This window comes from Mus caroli, unplaced genomic scaffold (assembly GCF_978045245.1).
Source record: "Mus caroli unplaced genomic scaffold, Mus_caroli_1 scaffold_11, whole genome shotgun sequence".
Taxonomy (NCBI): Eukaryota; Metazoa; Chordata; class Mammalia; order Rodentia; family Muridae; genus Mus; species Mus caroli.
Window position 1 is genome coordinate 109,398,574 of NW_028227266.1, and position 26,876 is coordinate 109,425,449.

Below are 26,876 nucleotides of genomic sequence, written 5' to 3' on the forward strand. Positions count from 1 at the left end.
TTGTCACTGTCTTCTGACCTGCTCTCCTGTCTCCCCTGACCCTTACGAGGCCTGCTCTGGCCTCCGCATGGAAGCAGGGACTATAAATGTTCGCGGGCTCCAACTCAGCCTGGCTCAGAAACTTTGGGAAGACTTTGGATGGTCGTCTGTCCCACTGGCCATCAAGGGTGCCTGCCGGGGTTGGCCTAGGTGTGTTACCCGTTATCACCCCGTGCCTGAGTTAGACGGCTTAGGCCTGGGGTGGAGGAGGAAAAGCAAGGTGGCTTGAACTGAGAAAGGGAGGGACAGACCCACCAAACGCTACAAAAGCTGGACTGCACAGTGAGCCAAGCAGCCCATGTAGAGGCATGCGGCCTGAGCATCAGGCCTTTTCAGAGCCCATAAATGGTTCAAGACAGGACCAGCACGGCCCGGAGGATGGGGAGTCAGGTAGGGATCCTGAGCAAACGTTCTGGCTATTCAGTGAATGTACAGGCCTAGCCTTGCAGGCCTGCTCTCCAGCTGACCCTTATGGCCTAAACTCCTGGCTTCCAGAGCCAGGGCAGAGGCAACCACCTCCCACTGTCCTTGCACCCTGGGCTAGAGGAATCCCCCTTCCAATGTGGAGTTGTGGCTGTGTACGGAGGCCACCCGTGTGGCCGTCAGGCGGGAAAGGGTCACTTGGTGGCAGGGTCTCAAACTTGAGAGTGAATCAAGAACCTGAGGTATCGGCTGTCAGCCTTGGCCTCAGTGACTTGGGGCTGGGAGGTCGAAGAGCTGCTCTATGGAAGTTTGACTCGTAAGTGCACTCAGGACAACAGGGAAGGCTGGCGGCTCCCTCGTAGGTCCACCTGGCTGCTGTGATTCCTGCACACATAACCCTCTCTGGGCAATGCTTGCTTTGTTTTGCTTTGTAAGACATGGTCTCATGTATCCCAGGCTACCTCCCAACTTATCTATGTAGCCAAAGCTGTCCTTGAATTTCTGATCCTCTTGACTCCATCTCCAGAGAACTGGGAGTTTCGTGTGTCCTGGGCCAAGTGCACTACTAACTGAGCTAGTTCAAAAGCCCTCTTTTGGGCCTTGAGAGCAGAGTCCCCCTTCTGTTGGACAGTGCTGAATCCCCGAATCCTAGACCCTTCCTACATAATGAGACTGGGGCCTTTCTCCCAACCATGTGCAGAGCACTCCCCAAACTCTCTCATGGTTTCGAGATCCAGGCATCCTTGAGCACAACACAGGAAGCCACACACAGCTCCCTTCTTTTTTTTTTTTTTTTTTTTTTCCTCTTTTCCTTTTGTCTTTCTGGTCCAGTCCTGAATAGACAGCCAGCCAAACACTGGCTTCTTGGTCCATCTGTCCATCTGCCCATGCCAGTAGTCCAGCCCCTTGATGCCCAGTCACATGACTGTTTCCCATTCTTCCTGCAACAATGGAGGTGGCCGCGCAGACCCAGAGGCCTCCTCATCCAGGCCCGAGCAGGAGCCATTAAGGAAGCCATCGTCCTTGGGAACTGTCATAGTAACTGGTATGGTTTCGTTCTCAATGGCTGGAGCGCCGGGCTTGGCATGGCCAGGCAGCTGGGAGTGGCCATTGGTGGTGGCAGGAAGCAGGCGGGGGCTGAGGGGAAGGCTGAGTCCTGCACGGGGGCCCACATTGGTCACACTCGTGTGTGACACCATTGGGCCATAGCTGTAGCTGCTACTCCCACTTCGTGCTTTACGCTTGAAGTCCAATGCCAGTGTCCAGCGGCTCCAAGATTTCCTAATCTCTGCCTGTACCTTGGGGAGATAGACAGGTGGCAGTCAGGTGTGCCCTTAACCCTGCCACCCATATTTCCCTGCCACCATCCCCACATTAAATGATAGAAGACTACTAGAGAAGCCCAAGGATAATCTGAGCCCAATCCCCAGACTATAAAAGCCATATAGCCAGAACCCAAAAGCTTAGATGGCCCAAAGATGGCTGAGCCCTCAGACTGAGTTCTAAAAAAATTCCTCCCTGGGACTGAGGGACACTTTGCTATGGCACCCATGGAAGAGCCCACACATCCCAGTATATTCTACGCTTGAGTCATCTTTGAAGCCTTCTCTCTACCTTCACAATGTGGTCAAGGAAGGTTCTTGAGGAGCAAAGAAAGAATGGTAGCAGGTGAGAGAATGGAGGGACAGAGCTTGAGGAACCCTGCTTGCTCCTCCCACCTCACCCCTGCCTTCTACCACCTCACCCCTGCCTGCTCCTACCTCCTCACCCCTGCCTTCACCACCTCACCCCTGCCTGCTCCTACCACTTCACCCCTGCCTGCTCCTACCACCTCACCCCTGCCTTCTACCACCTCACCCCTGCCTGCTCCTACCACCTCACCCCTGCCTGCTCCTACCTCCTCACCCTTGCCTTCTACCACTTCACTCCTACCACCTCACCCCTGTCTGCTCCTACCACACGACTCCTGCCTACTCCTACCACCTCACCCCTGCCTGCCCCTACTACCTCACCCCTGCCTGCTCCTACCACCTTACCCCTGCTTGCTCCTACCACCTCACCCCTGCCTGCTCCTGCCACCTCACCCTTGCTTACCTCACCATTGCAGAAACAGTATATGATGGCAACAAAAAATCCCTGTAGAGAGAGGCACACACAATCAGGACTACATTTCGGCCCCACCCCGTGCACTCCCCAGGACCCCAGGCAGGCCGCACACCTGGAAGGAGTTGAAGAGCATCTCATAGTGCATCTGGATCTGCCACAGTGTCCCTGAGACCTCGGTGTACGGCAAGGCCATGAAGACGGTGTAGTGGACACCGAAGAGTGGCACAAGCACCAACGTGGACCTGAGCAGTTTCCTGCACATCCGGGCATGCAGGTTAGGCCACGTCCCTCGCCCTACAACATAGTGCTTCTTCCTCCCACCCCACCCCAGGCCCAAGCTCCAGAAGTGATGGAGGAGCTAGAGGCTCTGGCAACTGTGGCTTGGCAACCGGCTCAGCCAAGGATGGTTCCTGCCAGGAGGCAGTGTTACTTGGGCTTCTTGGAAGCTGTCCTCCGGTAGACAAGTGCAGCCGCTGTGTCCCTGGGCTCTTTGCACCTGCTGGCATGCACTCTTTCTCCTGTGACCTAACTCTTGGGTTTCTCCTGAGGAGATGGCTTATTGGAGCCAGCCTCTACCCACCTGTCCCTTTGATTCCCTAGGGGGCAGCTGTCTGAGGGTGGCTGGGGGTTATAGCACACTAGCAGACCTCACTCTAGTGTAAAGCCTGAAAGCAGATAGCAGAGTGAGATGCAGCGCTGTTGTGCCGGCAGGGCTGGAGTGGACCAGAACCAGAGGCTCCTCTCACAAGCTCAGCCATGGGACCTGGTCTTCACTTGGGTACATGGCGTTTGTACCCTGAATTCCACCCCAAATCCCAAGAGCCAGAACTTACCGGTACTGCTGCCTGGTGTCACACCGGCCCGCATTGGTCTCCCGGAGCTTAGTGGCAAGCACCCGGATGATGTTGATAAAGAGGATGAAGTTGAGCTGCGGGAGGGAGCCTGATTGGAGGAGACTGGCCATGCCATGGGCCCTACTCTGTCACTGTGTCTCTAGGTGGCTCCTAGGGCCCTTAGCTTCCCCATCTAGTCTGCAGTAGGAATCACGTGGTCTTTAGGTCTTTGGGTTTCTGGTCCTTGGGATCCAGGGAAGCCATCACAGATGTTCTTGTTAAGGGTTAGTCATCGAGGCTCATAACCACGCTGCCCCCAAGCCCTGCTCACCACAACAGATGCCAGGATGGGCACCTGGATGATCCACTTCTTGTGCCCAGAGCTCAGGTCCCAGCACCTAAGGGAGGGGGAAGCATTAGCCACCGGCCACCTGGGACCTGGAGTTGTCCTGCTTGGACGTGAGCCTTTAAGGACACAGGACAAGAGCTGGATGTGTCCAGGCCTCAGGCACTCATGGGCCTCTCTGGGAGTCACCTCCTGTGACTCTGAGGTGGTTCCTGGCTGAAGGCTGATCAGGAATTCCTGAGGCTGGAGCTGCTGGTGCACGGCTTCTCCCCCATGATTCATAGAAGAGGGAACCTGAGCATTTCCAGCTGTGCCAAGGTCCCGGCTCCCCCACCCCTACACATATACTTTGCCACTTGACCTACCCAGTGTTGGCCAACGTTGCTCTGACACCGACCCACACAGCCACGAACACAGCCGGCAGACCTGCGTGCAGAGGGGACTCGGTGAGGGCTGTGTGTTCGGTCCCAAACCTCGTGACTTTCCTCAGTCTACTGCCCCCATCCCTCACCCTAGGCACGTGGCTATTTAATGCCAACCTAACAGCCTGAGGGGCCAGCCCTCAGGACTCATTGCAGCTCTCTGCCCCATTTCCTTGCTTCCCGTGAGCACCTGTGCACACCTGCTGGGCATATGCAAAAAATAACACGGTATGGACAGCTTGTCCCAGCTCATTCTGCTCTGGTCTTAGAGCACCCATGGGGAGAGAGCTGGTGACTAGCAATCTTTCTGTTCGGAAACTCCCTCTCCAAGCCTGGATCGAAAGGTCCTAGCTTTTCATGGATGAGGTAGATAAAGTAAAGATTATCTATCTTCCAGGGTGAAGGGAGCCCGATTCCCCTCCCTCAGCTTCATTCCCAGCCTGGTGGATCCTTGGAGGGAAAAGGTGTCACCTGGGTTTGTGGTAAGGGTGTGACATTCCCAGATCATAAGGTTCTGTGTGCTCCCTAATCCACATGTTTCCAGCCCACCCACATGCCTTCTAGCCAGCAGCTTGTGTTAGTTCCTGGAACCAGGCCCAGATCTGCCCGGCTCTGGGACTTGCCATGGTGAGGTCAGGGATAGGGCATGTGCCAAGGGCCAAGGAGGCTGTGGAGATGAGGGTTCTCTAGATGCTGAGCCCAGGAGCCTTGAGCCATGGGCTTACCCCTCCACAGTCTGGCAGCTTTCCCCAGGGCCCAGCCAAGCTCTGCAGCTGCCAGCAGTGATGAACAATTATCAGTAACCTGATCCAAGGGCCCAGGTGGGGGGGATGGCAGGACCGCAGCATCCCGGGAAGCCGCCGCTGCGCTGCAGAGGCTGCAGAGAGGCTGAAGCTAAATGGGACTGAGCTCTGGTCCTGTGGCTCTGGACCTCACCTCCTGGTAACAGATGCAAGCCCCGCCCTCGCCCTCGGGGATCTGGGTAGGAGGCTCCAGACTACACCCCCAACCCCAGGCTGACTGCTGACTGAAGATCTCACTCTGGTCCCAAGTTTAACCTCATCTCATCCCCAGGAATTATCACCCTAGGAGAGCTGAAATGCCAGGCAGGTCAAGGCAACAGCACGCGGTGAACCCTACCCGTGAACCCCGCCCATAGTCACGCCGAGCCCCTTAAATCTGGAATGGAGTTAAAGTCACAGCAGGATGGGCAGGCCCCCAGAGTGCTACAAAACAAGAGAGGCAGGACATGCCCTCTGAGAGTGCCTTACTCAGGACCCAACCCACCACACTGGTCTCCGTACCCCAGCCAAAGATGGTGAAGCCCCACAGGTACTTCTTCTCTGAGAAAAAGGCCATGAAGATGAGGCTGTGTAAGTACAGTCCCTCCACCAGAATCCAGTAGTAGTTGGTAGCCAGGAAGTAGAGGAAGAAGGTCACGGCCACACGGCAGCCAGCCTAAGAGACCAACCACAGTTAGTTCCAAAAGGTAGAACCTGCATCCTATAGGCAAGGTTTGGTCGCATTAGGGGGAGAAGGAAGTTAACTCTAGGCTGCTGGGTTGGGCTGCTGTGGGGGTGGGGTGTTAGCAGCAGGTAGCAAGGCAATGGGGAGGAGAGGCTGGGGTGGCTCCAGTGTTGGGGAAAAGGGGTCACTGGGAGTCGTTAGCAGTAAGCGGGGGGGGGGGGGGGTGGTAGGTGGTGGTGGGGTGAGTTGAGCCGCGTGAGAGTCCCTGTGAGGTGGGTTTGCTGGCCTGAAGCTGGAGGAGGTAGCAAGAGACAGGCAGAGGGAGGGATAGACTGCAGGTGCGAGGGACATGGTGGGTGGCAGAAGGGCACTCACGTAGCCAACGGCGGCAGCGGCGGGCGGAGGCGGCACCTGCGCGATGATATGCAACTCTTCCTCCGTGAGGCGCTCGGCCTCGTCCAGCGTGAAGCCAGAGTAGAGCACAGCGTCCTTCACGAAGATGCTCGCGGCGCGCAGCATAAACGACAGGAACATGTGCATGTGGATGTAGTTGCGCGTGCAGTGCAGCCGCCTGCGGGCGTGCGACATCACCGTGGGTGAGGGCACGGTGGGGGGGGGGGAGGACGCAGCGGTGGGCAGGAAGCTGGGTTGTGCGCCATAAGTGGGGACATCACGCAGGGGGGATGGATGCAGTGAAGGGGGAGAAAGGAGGCTCGCACCCTGGACCCCTCCGGACCCACCCTAGACCACGCTCCACCCCTCGCCGGCTTTGCCCTGCCTTCGCCCCACTCCTCGCCCTGCCCACCTAAAATAGGCTAGGATGAGCACAGCCACGGTGAGGGAGGCAAGAGACATGGAGTATCCCACGGTGTAGATCATGCCCAGGCGGTCAAATACCTCCTGCGCAGGTGAGAAACAGAAAACTGGGACTCAGGATGGGCACCAAGGGCAAAGTGGAGGACAAATTAAGGTTGCTGGAGAAGTAGAGACTAGGAGCGTCTAGGTTGAGGTTCGCTAATGGGGCAGGTGTGGTCTTAAGGGTCAAGCTTGGGAGGGAGGAGGTGCGCACCCGTTCCCGAGTCTCATTGGTCATGAACTTGAGGCACTCGCTGTAGTTGGCCCACGTCCGGTTGTGCCCTGGAACCACCTCCCAGCTGCCATTGCGGTCACAGCGTCTGTAGGCATGGCCTGAAGGGCCATGGGACAGTCAGGACAGGCAAATGGAGATCTGGAGCCACTGAGGCTCTGAACTCCATTTTAGGTGTCCCCGCCCATTTGGCTAGCCTCACCTTTGTGGTTGAAGTCATAAATGTAATCGGGACAAGGTACTGCCACCACTTCACCTGGTGCCCCCAATGGCCAGCAAACGATGTTGTCCCACTCTGGCAGACAGGGACGCCCTATGCCCAGAGAAAATACAAAGTCAGGTCCATAGCTAAGGCCCAGGGACATGAACACACTTGGGATTTGATTCCCACGGGGGGGCAGTGTGCCCTGTGACTGGAAACATCAGGTTTGGGGCATTCTAGAAAGAATATGTTTTTTGGTTTTTTTTTTTTTTTAGATTTATTTATTTATTATATGTAAGTACACTGTAGCTGTCTTCAGACACTCCAGAAGAGGGCATCAGATCTTTGTTACAGATGGTTGTGAGCTACCATGTGGTTGCTGGGATTTGAACTCTGGACCTTCAGAAGAGCAGTCGGGTGCTCTTACCCACTGAGCCATCTCACCAGTCCCGAAAGAATATGTTGAACCTTTATCCACATCCCCTTACTCCCTACACCCAACGGCTTCAGAGAATTTACTGCAGTCCCCGTGATGGAAATACTGATACGAGTCCCAACCTGGTCTGAAAAAGGTCAAGAGCAGTGGATGCCATGCTGAAGCTACACAAAGCAGGCCTTGGCCGCAAGGGCTCAGCCAGGCCTGCTCTCTGAGGAGACTTAAAAAAAAAAAAAAAAAAAAAAGACATTGTTTCACTCTATAGACAGACCAGGCTGGCCTTGAACTCACAAGGATCCACCTGTCCCCAGTTTGAAGAAGAACCATTTTCTCAGATTTTCCTTCAGCTTGAAGGCTCCCTACGTGACTCTTCCCTAGAGACCACAGAAGGAAGTCTGGTTCTCTGTGCCAGCTGAACTTCTAAAGCGCTGCTAACCTCACGCAGGTGCCCCCCCCTCTCTGCATTTCCATTTCCTCTTGGGAAGCTGACGGATATCAACCTAGACTCCTTCTATCCAGGCCTGCCTGGAAGACCCACCACCGACCACTCAGTAGGTGTACCATCCTCTAAATCCGAGCAAGCACTAATGTTGAATTTCAAAGGACAGTGATACGTCTCACTTTGGAGCCCTGACAGCCATGCTAAGTGACCTCAGAGGGTCCCCAGCCTCTAGATCATTGCATTCCACACCAGCTTACAGCCCCCTCTCCCCCCCACCCCCCCCCACCCCCCCCACTGCAAGGCTTTGACCACAGGACTCTCTAACCTCCCTGGAAGGCAGCCTTGAGGGCTGGATCCGCCCAGCCCTCGGTGAAAGGCTCTCTGTCCTGGGCGCCATATTCCCAGCCCCACCCGGCCAGGCCCACAATTCCCTCTGGTCCCTGGGGAGCCACAGGGTGACCACAGGCTCCCAGATGTGGCCCATCTGGAATCTGCTGCCCACCCTGCTGGCTCTAACTGGCCTTGTGGCCACAGCTTGGGCTCTGTGTTTGTCTCTCCTCACCTCCCCGAGGCAACCCTGTTTCCCTCTCTCCTCTTCTCTCCTTGTCCCACTGTCTGCCTCCACCCTTCTGAGGCTGCCCTCATCTCTCGCTGTGTCTGTGGGTCTTCCCACTATGTGTCTTTCTGTACTTCCTTTGACGTATCAGACTTCTGGGTTGAGCATCTTGTTCCCTTCTCTGTCTCTCTGCATCTCTCCCTGACTAGTCTCTCAGGACTCTGTCCTCTCTCTTTACCTCAGTGGATCACAGGTTTCCTGCAGCTCTGGGTCCTTCTCTGGGGAGTGTCAGTGCATCTGTTCTGCACATTTCCTTGTATGCTAAGGCCTCCCAACTCACCTGACTCCCCACCCCCATGCATGATGCCTCCTGGCCTGCTTTTCTGGGAAGGGAGCTGTGGTCTCTGACTTTCTGTAGGAACTCACATTGGTGGAGACAGGTGGATCTGAGCCTGGACAAATGACTGCCTAAGGAGGGGTAGGGCACAAGATGGACAGACATACCTCGGCGCCTGCTGCTGGTGGGCACATCCTTGTTCTCTTTAGACTCGGGGTAGAACTTTCCCGGTGCCTTCTCTTTCCTGGGCTTCCCTGACGTAGATGCTGGTGTCCACCCTTTGTCTGACTCCATTATGTTGGCTGGAGAAATCGGGGTGGTTCTAGCCATCGGCTGTGCTGTAACACAGCCCTGGTTACTGCCCGTCCCCTCACCGGCTCCCCCTTTTTACAATGAGTTGATCCTATCAAGGATGCTGACACTCAGGCTGCTGGAAGATCAGGGAGGACAAGCAAGTGACTCGGGGGTGTTTGCTAGGTGGAGAAGCAACCAGGAAACAGATGTGGTTGGCAGATGTGGTTCAAAGGGGGTGACTGACATATGAGTTGGGGTCACCTGGGAAGCAGAAAGGCTGGCAGGCCAGGAGGCAGAGCCACGATGGGGATGAAACAGCCCGCCAGAGGGCGCATGGCAGAAACTGGGAGAGGTGGATGGAGGTAAAGGTGAGTCGGGCTAGCCTGCTGTGTGGGTGACACAGCCAGGAGTAAAGAGTGCATTGTGTTAGGAGTGGACACACGAGCCCACCTTCTCCACCCTCTGCCCTAAGACACTCGAGTCAGGGGCTTGCAGTTTCTACAAGAGCCCTTGAAGACACCACCTGAGCTGGGGCCTGACCTGTCCTCCTTGAAAAGACACTGGAGGCTTCTGTCCTTAGCCAGAAAGTCCTCACTACCTGACTTGTGTGATTTCAGCTGTAGCCCAAGCTGGGGTACCCTGGGTACCCTCCTACGTTGGGGTCCGTGGGAAGCTGAGTCCAGGCAACCTGGACTGGGGTGACAATGACTGACAGCATTCTCGCTCAGGGAGGGGTTCTGTGATAGATGAGGAGCCAGAGATGGACCCAAACTGTGGGTTCCATAACTAGGAAGAGGGCCCCATTTAGGATCATATGAGGAGTTCATCTGTCCCTACCCTCTATGTGACAGGTGGGCCAGGATAGGTGGAGCTTGGCCTGCAGAGGAAGTTTTTACGAATGTGAACAAAGTCCTCTTGCTTCATAGAGAATCTGTCACCATTTGCTTGTGTCCTGGGTATGCTCTACTCCCAGCCCCCAGTAACCCAAGAGCCAGCTCCAGAGAGAAAGCTGCTCTGGAGGGACAGACAGTAAGCCAGGGTCTGGCACCCTTTGATGATGAGATTGGCCAGAGCTCAGAAGCCTGGATGAATGCCAATGTAGCCCATACCTGCTTCCAGGAAAGAGACTCACGGAAGGGGGCAGAGAGGAGACCGGAGATGGGAGAGCCTTCCTTACCCATGGCCAAGGTCCCTTAGAGACGCTGTGTGTGCGCGCGCGTGCGTACACAGTCCAGCACCCTCTGTCCAGGCTATCCGCTGAGTGACACACACATCCCTGTCCTATCTAGTTCTAGGGACGCTGGTTCTATGCAGGAGCTCTGCTTCAGAGAGCTTCCCATCTTTCCAGGCATGGTGTGGCTAATCTTCTCTTTAAGGAAGTTGGCCCAGGCCACCCTGTTAGGGACCAGCGCCCTCAGCAAAGTCCCTGGCTTGCCCAACCCTATCTAAATCCACTGGGACCCCATGCTTTGTCTGCCTTCTCCATCTGCAAAGGGAGACCTACACATCTTTCAGCAAGTTTTCCAAAGGTTTTTGTCTCTCTCCCCCTCCCCAGCCCCCACATGGCCATGCCTGGGTCTGAGAGCTCCGGTGGGCAGACAGCACTTTCCCCAGTCCCGGAAGGTAAGGATCGCCTGAGCCTGTTGACTTCACCCTTGCCCGATCCATCTCTTTTAGGCTTCTACTCTGGCTGGGTCTCCCTTTCTTGAGCCCACCCAAGGTTAATGCCTCCAACTCCTACACCCACTTGTCCCCCTGCTTCCTAGACTCCCACCCTTTTCACATGCTGACCCCACCCCCACCTGCTGTGTGCAGAACTTCCTTGAGCAGCTTGTCACATTGCGCCTGGGCACGGTGCAGCAGGAAAATCTGTTCCTCTTTGGTAAAGACATCGTCTGCATCCACCTGCCAAACCAAAGGTCAGACTGTAGGCAGCACTTCCAGGTGAGGCAGCTGGTTCCAAATTCATGCAACCTCCCCAGGGATTTCCCCCATTTAGAAAAGTGATCCCTTTAGAGAGAATGTGGGGAGTTGGGGAGAGCATCTGCCTTCCAGAGCCTCCCTTTTAAAGTTCTGAAGCCATGGTAACTCAATGGCTAGGACCTGCTCCCTTGCAGGGAGGAGAAAAGAATTGAAGCTGTCTTGTCTGTCTGTCCAGCAGTAACCCAGCATCCACTGGCATTCTTTTTCTAGTACCCCCGGGGGGGGGCATGGGAATGGTGGAATGTCCCAGGATGGAGCCTCACGGGGTCCTGACTGCCTGCTGGTGATCCAGGGTTAGATCAGGAGTGCTGAACTCTGAGGAGATAAATCTAGCCTGGATTCCTTCAAGTTTCAAGGCCCCCGGGGACCATGACAGCCACCATTTTCCATGCTGACCCAGTGGTCAGCCGGTACTTTTCCCAGTGAAGGGTCAGAGTGTCACCCTTCCTACTGAGAGCCCCAAAGAGGGAAAATAGAGAAGCAGTGGGCTGGGCTGCACCCCCACATGCAGCTTGGCGCAGTCATAGGAGTCCTTCATCCCACTGGAAGTTCCTCCATCCTAGCAGATGCTGCGGAGGACATGTGTAACTCGGCACAGGCCTTTGCTCCTGCTGACCTCTATGCAAGAATGTCCTCTTTCCACTCTGTACACCCACGGGGACCCAGCAACATCATTTTAACCCCGGAAGAGAGAATAGTGCAAGGGCTCAGGGAGAGTCTCTTGCTGAGATGGTGGCTGCTGGAAGAGATCTGAGTCTCCCCTGACTTGGAAGCTGGGGCCAGCATCTTGCCTGGAAGGAGTACCGGGTGGGATACTCTGGGACAGCCCGGGGCAGTCAGAGCCATGTACCTCAGACCTCATGACTCCCCTAGAAAGCCTACCTCTTCCTTAAACTCCAAAGAACACAGCCTGATCACCCTGAACAGACAGCTCTGCCAGCCCATGCCTGGCCATGTAGGCGGGTCTCTTTAGTAAGGGTGGAGCTACGAGAGGCAGAGAACTTGGAGGCCTGGAAGGAAGGAGGCGGGTCAGGTTAGGGGCGGGCCGGCGGGAGGGGGCTGGCGGCCCGGGTCAGGGAGCCCGGCTGAAGGGAGAAGTTAATTGACCGCGTCTCTTGGCGGCAGCTGCTCCGGCTTTCAGGCCAAGGAGTCTCCAATTGGCTCCGCAGAGTTTTGCTGGTTTTACTTAGCGGAGGTGCGCTAGCGTCTTTGCGCGTGCGTGTGACTGGCTGCGCACACGCTGTCTGGCCAGTGTGTGAACTTCTGTGTGTGCCCCGTTTCTGTTAAGTCCTCACGAAGGAACTGCCTAACTCGTAAATTTGGGCCCTGGAGCCTGTTGTGTTTGTGAAAACGCATGTGTACATGTTTGTGGGCTAGAGACTTTGTGAGGGTTTCTGGGAGCGTTGCCGAACCTCTCTAAAATGCATGTCTGTGTCTGCTGCTTCCGGAGCCTGGATCTGAAATGGACCCTCAGGACTCAGCTAGCCTTCATGCCTAGGGGTCCCAGGAAGGCTGAAGTGGATTCCCCTGGGCTTACGGGCCCCACTGCTCTAACCCCTCCCCAGTGCTCAGACCACACCTACGACAGAGCTGGCTGGGGCAGGCTGATAAGGATCAGCGAGGACAAATAGGCTTGTAAGATCCAGAGACCTCCAAAGCCACCCTGAAGCTCTCCTAATGCCTCTGACACTGGAGATCCAGCTACTGGAGGTCCGATTCTTACACAACCTCACTCCGATGACAGAATCTACTCCCTACCATTCATTCAGTCACTGGGGTTAATATCTCCATCAATTACTACTCCCTCCCAATCAGCACCCACATAACCATCACCATTGCTGACAGGTCCGTTCACACCATGAGCACTGCTGTTACCATCAATACAGCCACCGTTACCACCACCATCACTGCCCTAATTGGGCCAACACCATTACCGTCACCATTACACCGAGCACCATCACAGCATCCCCAGAATGCCTACGTTATCACCATCAAGATCAGCACCACCACAGGCAACATCAGCACCATCACTAATAGTACCACACTTGCTCCCTAAGCACCATCCATACCACTGTCTGGCCATTTCACTACCATATCCATTCTTTTTTTTTTTTGGCTTTTCGAGACAGGGTTTCTCTGTGTAGTCGTGGCTGTCCTGGAACTCACTCTGTTGCCCAGGCTGGCCTCGAACTCAGAAATCCGCCTGCCTCTGCCTCCCGAGTGCTGGGATTAAAGGCGTGCGCCACCACGCCCGGCCCCGTATCCATTCTTTTATGGTCCCTTCCTTCTGCTCAACTCCACCCCTCCCAAGATCTATAATTCACCATGGTTTTGTCCCAGTTTAAGGAGTGGGCGTACGTGACTGACCAAAGCTCCCATCTCTGAAGACTTGCCCATGCATTAGCTTCCCAATGGCCAGGCTAGTCACTGATGTGACCAGGGAGTTTAACCTGGTGGCCTAGATTAGAGGTAAGCAGTTGTGGATTGAAAACTTCCCAGCTAACACCCTGAGACTGACTAACATGACCACTCAGAGGCTGGGATGGGGTGGCTGCTTAACCTTCCACCTGTCTCCTTCTCCAGAGTTTTGTCTCGTGGACAGGGAAGGCCACATACTTCTAGCATCCTCCCCCATAAGCCTTCATCGTCCCCAAGGGCAATGGCCTTGCCTCTGACCTCCCTGGGCGTTAAGATCTACTTCTTTGTCACACCACTGAAGACAGAGCTGCCATGCCGGATGTGGCTCAGAGTGAGGAAACACTTCTCCAAAGAGAAGAGACAGCCATCTACTCAGGGCTTCCTCCCTGCTAGCCTTAGAACACAACTCCCCATCTGGAGTGCTCAGACAGCCTGTCTTCTTTCAGTCGCATGTCAGGGATTCTCCACTAACACTAGTGCCAAATCCCACCTCGGCCATTGACCAGTGTCTCTGGCAAAGTCGCTTAAGCTCAGTGCTTTAGATGTCCTGTAAAATCAGAGTGACAGTGAGGCTGTTGTGGATTTAAATGAACTATTACTGCCTCAAAAGCCGGGGCAGGGCAGGCAGAGGAAAGCTGGCTGCTGTTATAGCTTCTGTGAGCAACAGGACTAACTCACCACTCCCACCCCCACCCCAACCCCAGCCTTGTCTCCAGGGGTCCACAGCAAAGGGCTGATGGGTTGTGGGACCCTGAGGGCCAGGAATGGGAGCAGTGCTGGGTGAGGCATGCTTGGGTTGCCCCCTGAACTCACACCACCATTCCAGGTCACTGCCAGACACCCCCCCCCGCCTCTCCCCCCCTCCCCACCCCGCAAAGATGACCAGTCCTCTATCCTGGCCTTAGAGGGATGAGGGGGAGAGATGCCGACAACTCTGACCAGACAGACATCATCATTGTCTGCTGCTCCCTTCCCCCTTCCCAGCCCAGTCACCTCCTTCCCCTGTAAGAGAGCTGTTTTCTTGGCAAAGCTCCTGAGTATGAAGGAATCAGGCCGTCATCTTCTTAGGTCCAGAATGTGTGTACCTTGAGTCTCAGGGGCAAGACTGAGGAACTAGGGATCGGGTAATGGCTAGGTATCACCAATGAGAGTATGACACCTGCCCTGAATCCTGTCTTCCCCTTTATGGATGAGGCTGACAGTTCTCTCTGATTCACCTATCATAGCGCTCCTTCCCAACAGCACGGCATAGAGCCTTCTTGTACAAACACAGCACATCTAGAGTGTGTGAACTTACAGGGGCTGACGTAACTTTAGCTCTGCTCTTGGAGGGTGGCCCGAGACACCAAGACGGGGTTATGAGGCTCGAGATCATCCACGGACAGACAGGGGCTGAGGTGGGCAGGAAACTTACGCACCCAGTATTGCCGAGCCAGTGGTGGTGCCCGTGCCGTCAGAGGGACTGTCCCTGGGTTCAGAAGCTCAGTCCCATGATCTGAGAACTCCCAGCCTCTGCATGCTGAGGTTACAGACGGACACCACATACCTGGCTAGGCTGCTCTAATTTAGTTTAGCTCCCAGGAGACCCCAATCCCTGGGAGACCTCAATAAAGAACCGTGAGGACGGAGGTAGCAGGGTGCGGTGTTGAAGCTGGTGACTGATGAGGGTAAAGACAGTGCAGTCCATACCATCGCCCAAATGACGGCCACCACTCTTAACTTCCTCTTCTCCCTGCCAGATTCCACACATTTACGTCTGTGATCTCAGACGTGTCAAGAATCTACCCGTCATCAGACAAACTGGAGGACATGCAGGGGTTCCTTTTTCAGATCCAACACTTGTGCCTCTGTGCAAGGGGCTTCTATTGCGTAATATTTTCTTAGCAGGATGCCCTCTTGGGTCACATCTTGCCAGGGTTAGCCTGGTCCCTTAAGGGACAGTGTGCTTTGCCTCCTTGCCTGCCATTGGAGAAGGCAGACATATTTGGTGTTCACCCCTGGACACTCCTGTCCCACTGTCCTGTCTGTGTCTGCTGACACTCTGGTCATCCTCACTTCTACTACATACCCATTTTACAAAAGGAAGACTGAGGCCTAGAGAACAGTTGGAAGGAGAGGGCCAGGCTTGGAGCTAAGGCGTACTTTACACCGAAGCAACCATCTTGGAGCAAAGGAAACGTGCAGCTTCACAGCTGCTGAAGCACCAGCCATCACATCGCGTAACCAGCACCCTGGCCTGTAACCCTTGCTGCATCAAGCAAGCATCCACAAAAAGAGCTGATGCAGTGGTGATGTGACTGTAGAGGCAGTAGCAGCACTGATGTTGGAATGAGGCTGACCCCTCTAGCTGGGTCGAGGACAATTGGGCCTTGGTGTTAAGCAAAGCCGTGAATGCCTCTGGCAAAGTAAAAAGGAAACATTTGGCTCTCAGGAGGTCCTCTTGTGACCTTCTAGCCTTCCTGCACCCTTTCTCCAGGTTCTACTACGGGGACCCACGCTGGCACCTCTCGATGACCCATGCCAGCTGGCTGGGGACTGTTCTCTTGTCCCTTGCTGCCCTCTGTCCATCTGGCTGGCTACAGCAGGCTGGGACAGGCTCCTCATCCTGCCCCGCCACGGCTGACAAGTGCTGACTTTTTCTCCCCCTTGCCAGGCCTTCCTGAACAGGCTGCCTGTGTTTGGGGCTGGGAGGGGTTGGGGGGGGGGAGGCACTGTGACGCCTCTCATCCCAGCCAGCCAGCCAGCCAGCCAGCGTGGCCGCCTTTGGGGCAGGCGGTGGGATGGAGCCTGGGATGGCAGAGTTGGCTGCTAAGACAGGGTGGATCTTCAGTCTACCTGAGCAAGGCAGGAGGACTGAAGCCCAGAAGGATGAGATGGCTAACCTAACACTAGCCTGGTCAGCAGACCCGCAACTCATAGCACTTGGCATGGGCACAAGGCTGCCCCGGAGCTGGGGTCCTAGAGAATGTGGGGGTCTCCAATGTCTTCAAACCTGAGCAAACTCTGCCCTCTCCTAGTAACCTTAAAGGCGTTTTCAAGGTCCTGCAAAAACCCCACCATACCTTTTATTTTTCCTGGGGCTCTCTGAAATAGCTGCCTTCCTGATGTGGTAGCCGGACCAGGGAGTGTCCCCAGAGGCCCACAGCAGGAATCTGGGGGAGGCTGCTTGACGCCTCATTAAAACATTCCGAAGAAAACCCAAGTTCCCAGGAGGGCCCATGTCCCCCTCCTCTGTCCTGGGCTCAGGCAGTTCTGGGATTTGGGGGGTGGTGGTGGGGGAGAGGATGTGTTTAAGGCAGGTGATATAAAAAGCTTCGAGAGATCAATACACACAAGATAAATAACCCACAGAAAGATGGGTAATGGCTCTGAGCGAGCTCTCTGGGCAGATGGAGCATAAACAAGTATCAGGTCTGAAAATCATTGGCCGAGGATAAGTTAAAATGACTGGAGACGCTGCTTTTTCACCTATCAAAATGCTAAGACGAAACAAAAGGGCCCTCGGCACATCCTGTGAAACGGCCCAGCAGGGAGAGGGCCCTGTGGTCAGACCTGGTGAGTATAAACCAGCACAGCTTTTAGAGGGCAATTTGGCTATGCCTATTAAAATAAAAAATGTGCATGTTCTCAGACCCAGCAAAGAGAAATTCTAGAAATATCCTACCAGGAAACAGTCACGTGGTGAACCGAGAGGGCATTTCAAGGAGCTTCTCTGCCACCATCTGGAACTTCTCTCACATGCACACACACACACACACACACACACACGCACACGCACACGCACACGCACACGCACACGCACACACACACACAGAAACAGAGAGGCAGAGAGAATGAGAAAACTACTGAGAAAGGATCCGAATGCCCATTTGGATGCTCATCAATGTTTAGCGAAGTTCACACTTTGAAGTACTACACAGGATTAAAAAGAACCCAGAGAGATGGCTCTCTGTTTAAAAGCACTAGCTGTTCTTCCAGAGGACCCAGGTTCAATCCCCTACACCCATAGGGTGGCTCATAACTGCCTACAATTCCAGTTCCAGGGGATCTGACGCCCTCTTCTGGCCTCCTCAGATACTGCATGCATAGGATGCACAGACATGCAGGCAGAACAGAAAACATACAATAAATTATCATCATCATCATCAACAACAACAACAAAAAAGGACTTGGGGGCTGGAGAGCTGGCTCTGTGGCTAAGAGCACACACTGTTCTTGTAAGAGGACCCAAGTTCTGTTCCCAGCATCCACTTCAGGTGGCTTAAAACAGCCTGTCACCCCAGCTCCAAGGGACCTGACATGCTCAAGCATTGCATGGATTCACAAAACCTACACAAAACCCCACAAGGATATACAAACACTTAAAAAAAAACATAATATATATCCTAAAAGATTTACATTCACAAACATGAAGATACAACTCTAGTTGTATGCAAACAATGCATGCACGTGTCACACAGCCCCGTGGGGAAGCTTAGGGAACTTACTTAAAAACAGAGAAAACATCAAGACACGGCATTCTCTTTGCTAGGCACACAAAGAGGTGTCAAGTGAAGCACAGGAGGGAAAGAGATAGAGGACCCTCCCCAAGCTGACCAAATGTCTTTCTCTACAAAGGGGACAGGGATTTCCTCGGCAGTGCCCACAGATGGTCTCTGTTTGACCTGTATCATTTCTTGTATCATTTGAATTCTTGAAATGGCTCAGTGGAGATGGACGCTCCTTGATGTTCACGATGAGAAGCGGAGTTCAGATTCCCAAACCACATAAAGAGGAACCAGAGAGTCCTCAGGAGCCTGCAAGCCAGCTAACCTGGTGACTCTGTCTCAAGGAAGGTGGAAGGTGAGAACAACACCCGGGCTATCCTCAGACCTTCAGAACACCTCACCTCCACCCCACACACCTTATACACACACACTCATGCACAGAGATTAAAATAATACAAAAACAAGTATAAACGTGTGCTCTTGTATTAGCCGTGAAAGAAACAAGTCAAGAGGTAAAGCAACAGAGGTTTCGTTTGTAAAGAGGAAAAATCAAGGGGACACAGAGGGACCTCTTGGCCAGAGTTTGCTCTCACCTCACCTAGAAGAGTCCCCTGTAGAAACCGGAAGTCCTGGGTTCAAGTGGTTCAGATCTCACCACTGCCCGTCTTACAAGGTGAGCCTCAGGGCCATGTCTCCATAAAATGGCTAGGGGAATGGGCGGATTGAGAAATCATATATGGCGAGTTCTAGCTCAAGACTCTACTCGGAAAGCCACTGCTTGATACATATTCTCTCTTATTTTTAAAATCAAACCCCTTTGGGCAGGCAAGATGGCTTCTCAGGTAAAGTTCTTGCCATCTGAAGTCAATACCTGAAGCATACACGGTAGAAGGAAAGAACTCACTCTCGAAAACACACGTAGGCACACACACAAATAACAAATGTTTAAAAAAAATGCAGAAAAGTTGCCTGCACAGCCAGCCTAGGAGGCCATGCTTTCTCTGGGAACCCTATCCGAAGGTCCTGGCCCATCTTCCTGCTGAACAGCAGCTTCTCTGGCTACAGCTTCTTCACTTTTATGTGAGCTGAGGGCTCTCTAGGGCATCCTTAGGGTAAGGAATCTCAGAGGACAAGACCATCCTTCTGCCTGCTCATAAGCTGAGAGCCTATCCTTTCTAAACTGCACTCCTATCTTCCTCTCCAGGCTACTCTTCTTTGTGAGGACAGATGTGGTCAGTGTCCCCCCAGTAGGATGCTCTTTGGTCCTCCAGCCAAGGTCATGGGAGAAAGGAACCTGGACTTGGATCTGGCTGAGCACGTCTATAAGTTTGGTGGCAGCTGATGTGGATGGTCTTTGTCCATACCTGTACACATCGGGACAGGGTCGGGACAGGGCAGGAGCCCCCCCACCCCCCGGGCTTAGGAAAGAGATGGCGCAGGCTGCCAGTTGTTTGCTGACTCCAGCTGAGCCCAGGGATCCCACAGGGTGGGTGAGTGAGTTGGCCAAACTCCTGTTCCTTGGACTATACTCCCGCCCCCGTCCCTTGGACTATATACCCCTTAGAGCTGAAGTGGAGACGGTCCAAAGTCAGGGCATGGTCCCTGTATAGCCACACCGGCATCTGTCTTTCTGCCTTCAGCTTAGGACTCTTCTAAACCAGAAAGTTCTCTGCATATACGTCAACTTCCCTACAGAGAACTATGGGGCCCTAGGGGCTCCACCACACTTAAGGTTGCAGGGCTGGATGCTTGGTTATCATAAGAGACAATGGCCATAGTGATTGTGGATTTACATGAGATAAAACAAAACAAAACAGGGCAAGTACCTTTCTCAAAGGGTTGTGGGTAAAACCTAACTCGATGATCTTTATAAAGCGCTTAGAACAACAGACGGACGAACAGAAAACTCAGAGGCATTTGTTGAATACAAATGAACAAACAATGGACCCGTGTGCACACCCACAGGCTGCACACGTGCACGCACACACATGCATTAGACAGCTGTGCTTCCCTCGGAGTCATGTGTGGATGCAGAGCTTCAAACACATGTGAACTAGAGTACACACAACCCTACGGACTGACTCAGATGCCCATAAAGCCTTGTGCCGATAAACATTCAGGCACACACTGAGGAAGGATATTGTACCCAACAGCCACATGCACGTGTATGTGTACACACACAGAAGTCACTGAGGGAAGTTCAGCAAATAGCTCTCTCCCCCGGGTCAGGAGCACCTCCTGAACAGTCTCTGGCTTTGACTGTCCTTTGCTGGACTAGAATTGAGGCTATGGGCACAGGAGGAGGACATCAAACTGCAAGGGTGTCAGGCAAATGTTTCCCTCGTGCTCTCTGTTCACAGATGGGCAACTGAGGTGTGCAGAAAGAGAGTCGAAGGTCACACAGCTGTAGGCTGAGCTGGGGGAGCCCCACAGCTCCTGTGTCCTTGAATGTGAGACTGTTCTGTGAAGGAAGGTACTTGCTCTGTCTCTCTAGACCTTGGTCAGGGGTGGGGTACAGGGTGGGGGGCAACAAGACCTCAAAGTCAGGCACAAAAACTGATTCAAGAATAGGTTGGGCACTTGGGATGGGACCACTAAGGGAATGAGAGGACAGAAAAATCTCCCATCTCTGAGAAATGGCTACCAGACCCTAGCCCAAGATGAGGTCAGGTTCCAGCTTTCTATTTGTCTTCTGTTCTGAGTCTCTCCCCGCCCGGGTCCAGAGCTCTCATCCTAACCCCTTTCTTTGTCTGTCTGGCCCTCTCCACTAGTCTGTTTCTTGGTATTCACTCTCAGACCACGCACGGTACCCCCCAAAGATCAGCACACTCATGTCCCACAGCACATATCTTCTGCAAGGTGTACTATGAGATCAGTGTCTTTTGGGGGACCTCTGTACCACACCCACCTCCCTGGGCAAACCGATTTCCACTTTGGGTAAAGCGGTCCCATTCATGCATACATCTGTGCATCTGTAGGATCCAGAGAACTGAAGAGGGCTCTAAATCCTACCCTCAAGTCTAAGTGATTTCTGACTTCTTGCACACAGCTTTGAGCACCGGGTGCAAACAAAACTTGCGAAAACGGAGCTCCCCCCGCCCCCAGCGCAGTGTGTGAGACTCCACACCCAGAACCCGCTGAATCGCACAGTTACCACTGAAAAAGATACATACGACCAGAGCCATATGCTCACAGAAGCATGGTGTAGGGGAACTCCAACCACAGGTTTTCAGACCCAGGACCCCAAGCCAAGTCTTCAGAAGTGGGGAAACTTCAGGCATCTGGAACCTATGGTAAGACACCCCAAACAGAGCAGACACCAGGGTTCCTGGTTCATGGCTGGGGGGAGGGGGGCGCAGAGGTCCCATCCCAAAGTTCAGACTATAAGGAGAACCCAAGAATTTGCGCCTACACTCGTCCCAGGAACCCCAAAGCAATTCCAGGAGTCCTGTGTTGGAGTGTGGACGGAGAGAGACTTACCAGCGCATATGCGGAGCTGAGCACTGGGCAGCAGAGAAGGAGCGCCAGGCTGGGTGCGATCCGGGCGGTCCCCATCGCCACCGCCTAGGGCCGCGTCCCTCGGGGCAGCCGCCGCCGGCCCTGGTGATGGTTGGAGGGTGCAGAGCTGCGTCAGGCCGGGCCGCCCCGCCCACGCCCCGGCCTAGGGGACCCCGGCGTCCGGGCGTCCGGAGGTCCCGGAGCCCGACGCGGGGCCCATTCGCCGAGGGCGAGCGAGAGAACGAACCAGCGCAATGGAGAGAGGGAGGGCGGAGGGAGGGAGGCAGCCTGAGGCCGGGCGGGCGGCGGGCGGGCGCCGAGCGCTGCTGAGCGGCCTGTCTGCCTCGGAGCGGAGAAATCACATCCATATGGCTGGGCCCCCCGCCCCCGGCCCGCCCCCCGCTCCCCTCCCGCGCCGCCTTTTCTTTCTTTCTTTCTGTCTTTTTTTTCTCCCCCCTCTTTGGGGGAACTGGGAGCCGTGGCTTCGCTCCACGCCCAGTGGGGGAGGGGCGGGGGAGGGGTCGGGGTCGCGGTCTGCGGGGGGCGACCAGGCTGTTATTTTTAGCTCCGCGGCAGTGGGCAACAGGGGAGTCGGGGCGGGGCAGGGGGCGCGTTTTGAGTTGCGCGGGACGTGCAACTAGGGGATGCCATCCTGACTTTTGCAACCACACTGAGCCCTTCGGCGTTTCTGCCGCCAGCTCCGGGCTCTCCCTGTGGCCGGGCTCCCCGGCTCAGTCTGGACCCCCGTGACCTTGTTGATCACCCCCTGCACCCCATTTCCCATCCTCCGAACCCGCGCTGCGTGCGCCGGAGCGGCACGGGCGCTTCTGCTGCCCCGACGCTGAGGCTGCCTGTCTGCTTGTCAGTCGGTCCTTTGCTACTGTCCACCCCCCACCCACCCTCCCCGCGCTCCCCGGCTTTGGCCTCTGCTATTCCAGCGGCCCCAAGCTCGGTTTCGGTCACTCCCTCGCTCCCCCCTCCCCTCCTCTACGAAAACATTTGCAAGTTTCCAAAAAAGCCACCGAACTAACTGAGCGGCAGCGGGGCTGGCGACTCCACAGGGCTCCGAGGAGGCGCCGCAGACTGACACCGAGATGGAGCAGCCGGGCCCGCCCTGGCCGGGCCCCGAGTCCCCTCCTGCCCGACTCCGGCCTCCGGCGCCCTGCGCGCCCGACCCCCCACCCCCATCCCCCAAGCCCCGACTTACTCCGAGCTCGCCGCCGCGGCCCCCGCCTTGCCATGAATGTCGGGGCCCCCCCGACAGCCTCCCCAAGCCAGCGCCCCGTCCGCAGCCCCGGGGGGACTTCATGGAGCTCTCGGGATCCCCCCTTGGCCTGCCTGGCCTCCAGAGCCCCCCGCCCGGCCGCTGCTCCGAGCCGCCGCCCGCCTCACGCGTCCCTCGCCTCGGCGTCTGCTGCTCCCCTCCCCCCGCGGCCCGGAGCCTCTTCCCTCCTCCCCCCACTCCGCGCCCTCCCCGGGCCTCCTCCGCCCCTGCCCCCGCCACTGCCTCTCAGGCGGGTGTGTGCAGGACAGAGCCGAGCCCGCTGTCCCCCATCCCGGGACATCTCTCCAGAGACCCTGCCCCGGGTCTTTCAGCAGAAGGATAAGTGTTGCGGGGACGCAGTCTAGGGAGCTCTGACATCGGGACCTGAGAACCGTGGCTGGGACGTTGTCTCGCTTTTGCTTTATTCTTTCCTTTGGAAAAGCACAGGCCACCCACCCACTACCCCCGATCTTCCGGCCCTGGATGATGAGCAGGCAGCCACAAGGGAGCCACTGGGGAAGCCGCCTGGTATTTCCCGCGCCGTGGACTGCGGCGCTGCCCGTGTACCCGTGGGGTTCCTGGTCTGGCTATGTGGGGACCCTGGGGAAGCTGCTCCGCCTCCAGCTAGAGCCAGGCTACGCAGCCAACGCCCTCGAGTCCTGCCCCGCCCTAGACTGGTCCTTCATCCCCTGTCCCACTCCTAGTCCAGGGGTCTAGCGGACCGGAGACTCCGGTGGTGCTCCTTGGTCTGGACCTTCGTTGGACTCCCGGTTTAGAGGGGTTCCTTTTCCACTCCAGGTATTTTAAGATGTCTCAACCTATTCAGTTGCTTGCTAGGCATCCCTGGTTCTTCGATCTAGCCCCAATTCAAGGCTACAAGACTCGGGTCAGCTAGGACACCTATTCTTGTACTTCACTTCCCTCCATCACGTTATCCTCCAAAGGCTGGTGGCTGTCTTGAGACTCTTGACTTGGGGAAAGTGAGAGAGATGGGAGCTCGTGATGGGAATGGAGTTTATGGACTCCACGCTGGACATCAGAGTTCTAGACTTTGGACTTCCAAGCCTACCATCTCCCTGAGTACCATGCGGGGAGCATCAGGTATCAGAGAAAGTCGAGAATGCTTAAACAGAGGGCTAACGGAAGGCCTGTTGAAGGAAGCCATTTTAAGCGTGGTGACCTGAAAATACCACCAGGTTAAATGGCATCCTTGCTTGGTCACTTACCAATTGTGTGTCCTGCCCACTAGGACTCTCCCGGTATCCTGGTCTCAGTCTTCTCATCTGTAAAATAGGGAAGATGTCCACTTGACTCAAGGGTCCTTGAGGGTTTGCGCAAACCCATGCATTCCAGGGGTTTGCCACAAAATTCTATGCAAATGAGCTCAGTGTCCCCCATCTCTCCACTTCAAGGATGGCCCCACACCTCAGTGACAATGGGTCCTCAGGTCTGGTTTGTCTTCTGCCACACCCCTCTTCTGTGCCCACTGCTCTTGAGGTTCTTGCCCTGGTATTCAAAGACCGCTGCTTCCATCAGAATGACTGTCCAAAGCAGGCCCAGTCAGCTAGACTTTTGGTCTGCTCACATTCACCCCTCTGTCTGGTTTTTCTGTTTCCTTGTCAGGAACATGCTTTGGTACCGAGGATACTTCTTACTTGTGTTCCCACATCTTCCCTTGGTAGTGCCTGGTGTGAGATCCCGTCTGTTTTATACAGTCCTCGTGCTCTTTGAGAAAGGAAGACATCTGCCCCTACCCCAAATATGCTCGAGTATGGAAGACCCACAGTGCTAAGCTCTGATGGTCTCTGTTATCTGTGTTTCTAAGCGACCCAAATCTCGCGTGATGTCGACCACTGTTCTTTCCCTTGGTGATGAGAAAAGAACACGCGTGGCAGAATCGAGACGGAGAGAAATCTAAGAGCTGATAGGGCAGGGTTCTTAGTTCTGACCATAGAAAGCTCTTGACTTGAAAACAAAGTAAGATCTTTGCACCTGGCTGGGAGTTTGTGGCACACACCCAGGAGGCAGAAGCAGACAGGTCGGGGAGGTCCTGATCTATGCAGCAAGTTAAGGTGCCAGAGCTACTTAGTGAGATCTTCTCTCAAAAAGTAAAAGCAAAACAAAACAACAAATGAAAGAAAAGATTTGTCCTTGGGTAGCCCAGGGTGGGCCAGGCAATCAATTACTAGATCAGCATGGGGTCTCTGGGTCCCTTAGGGGAATTTCCCTAGCTGTAACTCCTGTACCTCACTCCAGAGTTTCCTAACAGACTTTCCACATTGTGATCACCTAACTCAGCCCCAGGCCTCGGGTTAAATTGCCACCATGGGGAGAGGGATGGGGTCACACATTAACTAGTAGCACATTAGGGTCGGGAAGAGCCGGTCTTACCCTTTGACTGGCAGGCCCTAAGTAGGGTCAGTGGGTCTGTGTTTTTCCCTTTGATCCCCAGCCTGGGCTTAGCAAGAGGAGATAAGGTGACCATTGGAGGGCAGAGCCAGAGCCATGGTTGGACTCTAGCTCCACCTCTGCTGCTGTGGCAGGCATCTCTACTGCTATCACTCTGAGGAGGGTTCTAGCCAAGGTCCACAACCCCTGGGACCACTTTGTTCATCAGGCTTGAATAGTTCTTCTAGCTCTGTAGTCTGTCTGGCCTTACTCTCTCAGAAAGCCCCTTGTCACCTACCTGGAGGCTCTGTGGAACCACTAGCCCACATCAGCTTCTGAGAAACCCCCCTCCCCCTTCCCCAGTACTTCATCCTCAACTTAGCCCCAAAGTCACTTGCAAGCTAAGAATAGCTCTAGTCCCAAACTGCTCTGCCCCCACAATGAACCTGACCCTAGGCTAAGCCTTTATCCCAGTCTGATTTACAACCGGTGGCTGAACCCTGACCTTGGGCTGAGACTCCTCCCAGGTTTCAAACCCCAGTTTCTCTAGTTACAGGTCCCTCTGGAAACTTTTTGAGTCAAGGGGCCAGTATAGGATAGGGTGGCCAGGCCTTAAGGGAAGCAAGGTGCCATTTTTACAGCCATTTCGGCTGCTCATAAACACTCCCCTACCCAGCTGAGTCACTGAAGGCTCCCATTGCAGCTGGCTGGGCAGCCCCCCTCCTCTTACAGCAGGGTCTGGCTTTCTCACCTCGGGGAAGGTGAGGGGAGGGAGGATGGGGGCTCAGGAGGCCAGGAGCCTTCATTTCAGTCAGGAAACACTCCAAAGGCATCTGGAGGTACAGACTTCCTCCGGCTGATGTCATGGTCACAGGTGTCTTGCTGTCATGACATGGGGCCTTAAGGGCATGCCTTGTCTGTCCCAGAGCGCAGCACAAACACACAAAGGCTTACTGCAGGGCCAATTCAACCTTGTTTCTATCTCCCAGCTGGACTCAGGTCTCCCCAGCCAGGCTCCTTGAGTCCTACTTACCTGGAATCCACAGGCCTTTCAAACGGGGCCTCCGGTTGAGGAGCTGACTCAGGTTGGCCATGGGGAGGCCATGGAACTTCAGAGAAGTGTCTCCAGTTCAGGCCTGAGCAAGGACACAGCTGGTGGGGGGGACAGGAAACGGCCTAAGTCCCAGCTCTGGCTTGAAAAGAAAAATTAATTATTTTTTACCAAGCCCTGTATTGGCTCAGGACTTTGTCCCAGACCCCAAGCCTGCCAGTGTTCTGAAGTCCTGAGCTAGGCCCTCCCCTTAACCCCCAAGGGTTTGCCTTCCAGGCTCCAGGCCAGCTCAGCCTCCAGTGAGCCTCTGCCTCAGTTGACGCCCCTCGCCCTTCCAAGCCTTGCTAAGACAAATTCCCTCTTTATCTATCCCTGTCTCTGTCTCATCCTTCTGCCCCCTTGCTACCCCTCAGAAATCCCAGGCTGCCACCAAGTATAAACACGGCATCTATAAGTGATTTTATTCAAGGTTTAAGCACCCTGAAAAAAAATGGGGCCATGGGCCGGGTCATCGTCACATCCCAGGGAGAAAAAGTGACATCTGAGCTGGAGTTCAGTAGAAGAGTGCTTGTTAGCACGAGGAAGGTCTGGGCTAGACAGAGAGACCCTGCCTCAAAAATAACTATAGAGACCCGAGAGACAGCTCAGCAGTTACACACACGCTGGTTCAGTTCCCAGCACCACATCAGTTGGCTCACAACTTCCTATACTTCCAGGCTATCAAAGCTCTCTGGCCTCTTGCAGGCACAGGCACACACATTACACATGAGTAGATATACATAAATAGAGACTAGGGC

At 54.9% G+C, this 26,876-nt stretch overlaps 1 protein-coding gene across 6 annotated transcripts; it reads right to left on the reverse strand.

Annotated features, from left to right (window-relative positions):
- Positions 1-1,202: 1,202 nt before the first annotated feature.
- Pth1r (parathyroid hormone 1 receptor) lies at positions 1,203-26,256 on the reverse strand. 6 transcript variants are annotated; one of them, XM_021171642.3, is made up of 16 exons: positions 26,062-26,256; positions 23,867-23,923; positions 21,359-21,478; positions 10,793-10,895; positions 8,864-9,034; positions 6,926-7,036; positions 6,706-6,824; positions 6,442-6,536; positions 6,012-6,207; positions 5,474-5,627; positions 4,113-4,173; positions 3,733-3,799; positions 3,402-3,496; positions 2,681-2,822; positions 2,557-2,598; positions 1,203-1,760 (listed from the first exon to the last, which is right to left on the reverse strand). In XM_021171642.3, the coding sequence occupies exons 3-16, from the start codon at positions 21,431-21,433 to the stop codon at positions 1,380-1,382; spliced, it is 1,812 nt and encodes a 603-aa protein (XP_021027301.1). In that variant the 5' UTR covers positions 21,434-21,478; positions 23,867-23,923; positions 26,062-26,256; the 3' UTR covers positions 1,203-1,379. The 6 variants fall into 6 exon arrangements, with proteins under 6 accessions (XP_021027301.1, XP_021027305.1, XP_085684197.1 ...); XM_021171646.3 differs by having other exon boundaries at positions 8,864-8,998; positions 26,062-26,254; XM_085828071.1 differs by lacking the exon at positions 26,062-26,256 and adding an exon at positions 24,633-24,652.
- Positions 26,257-26,876: the final 620 nt, after the last annotated feature.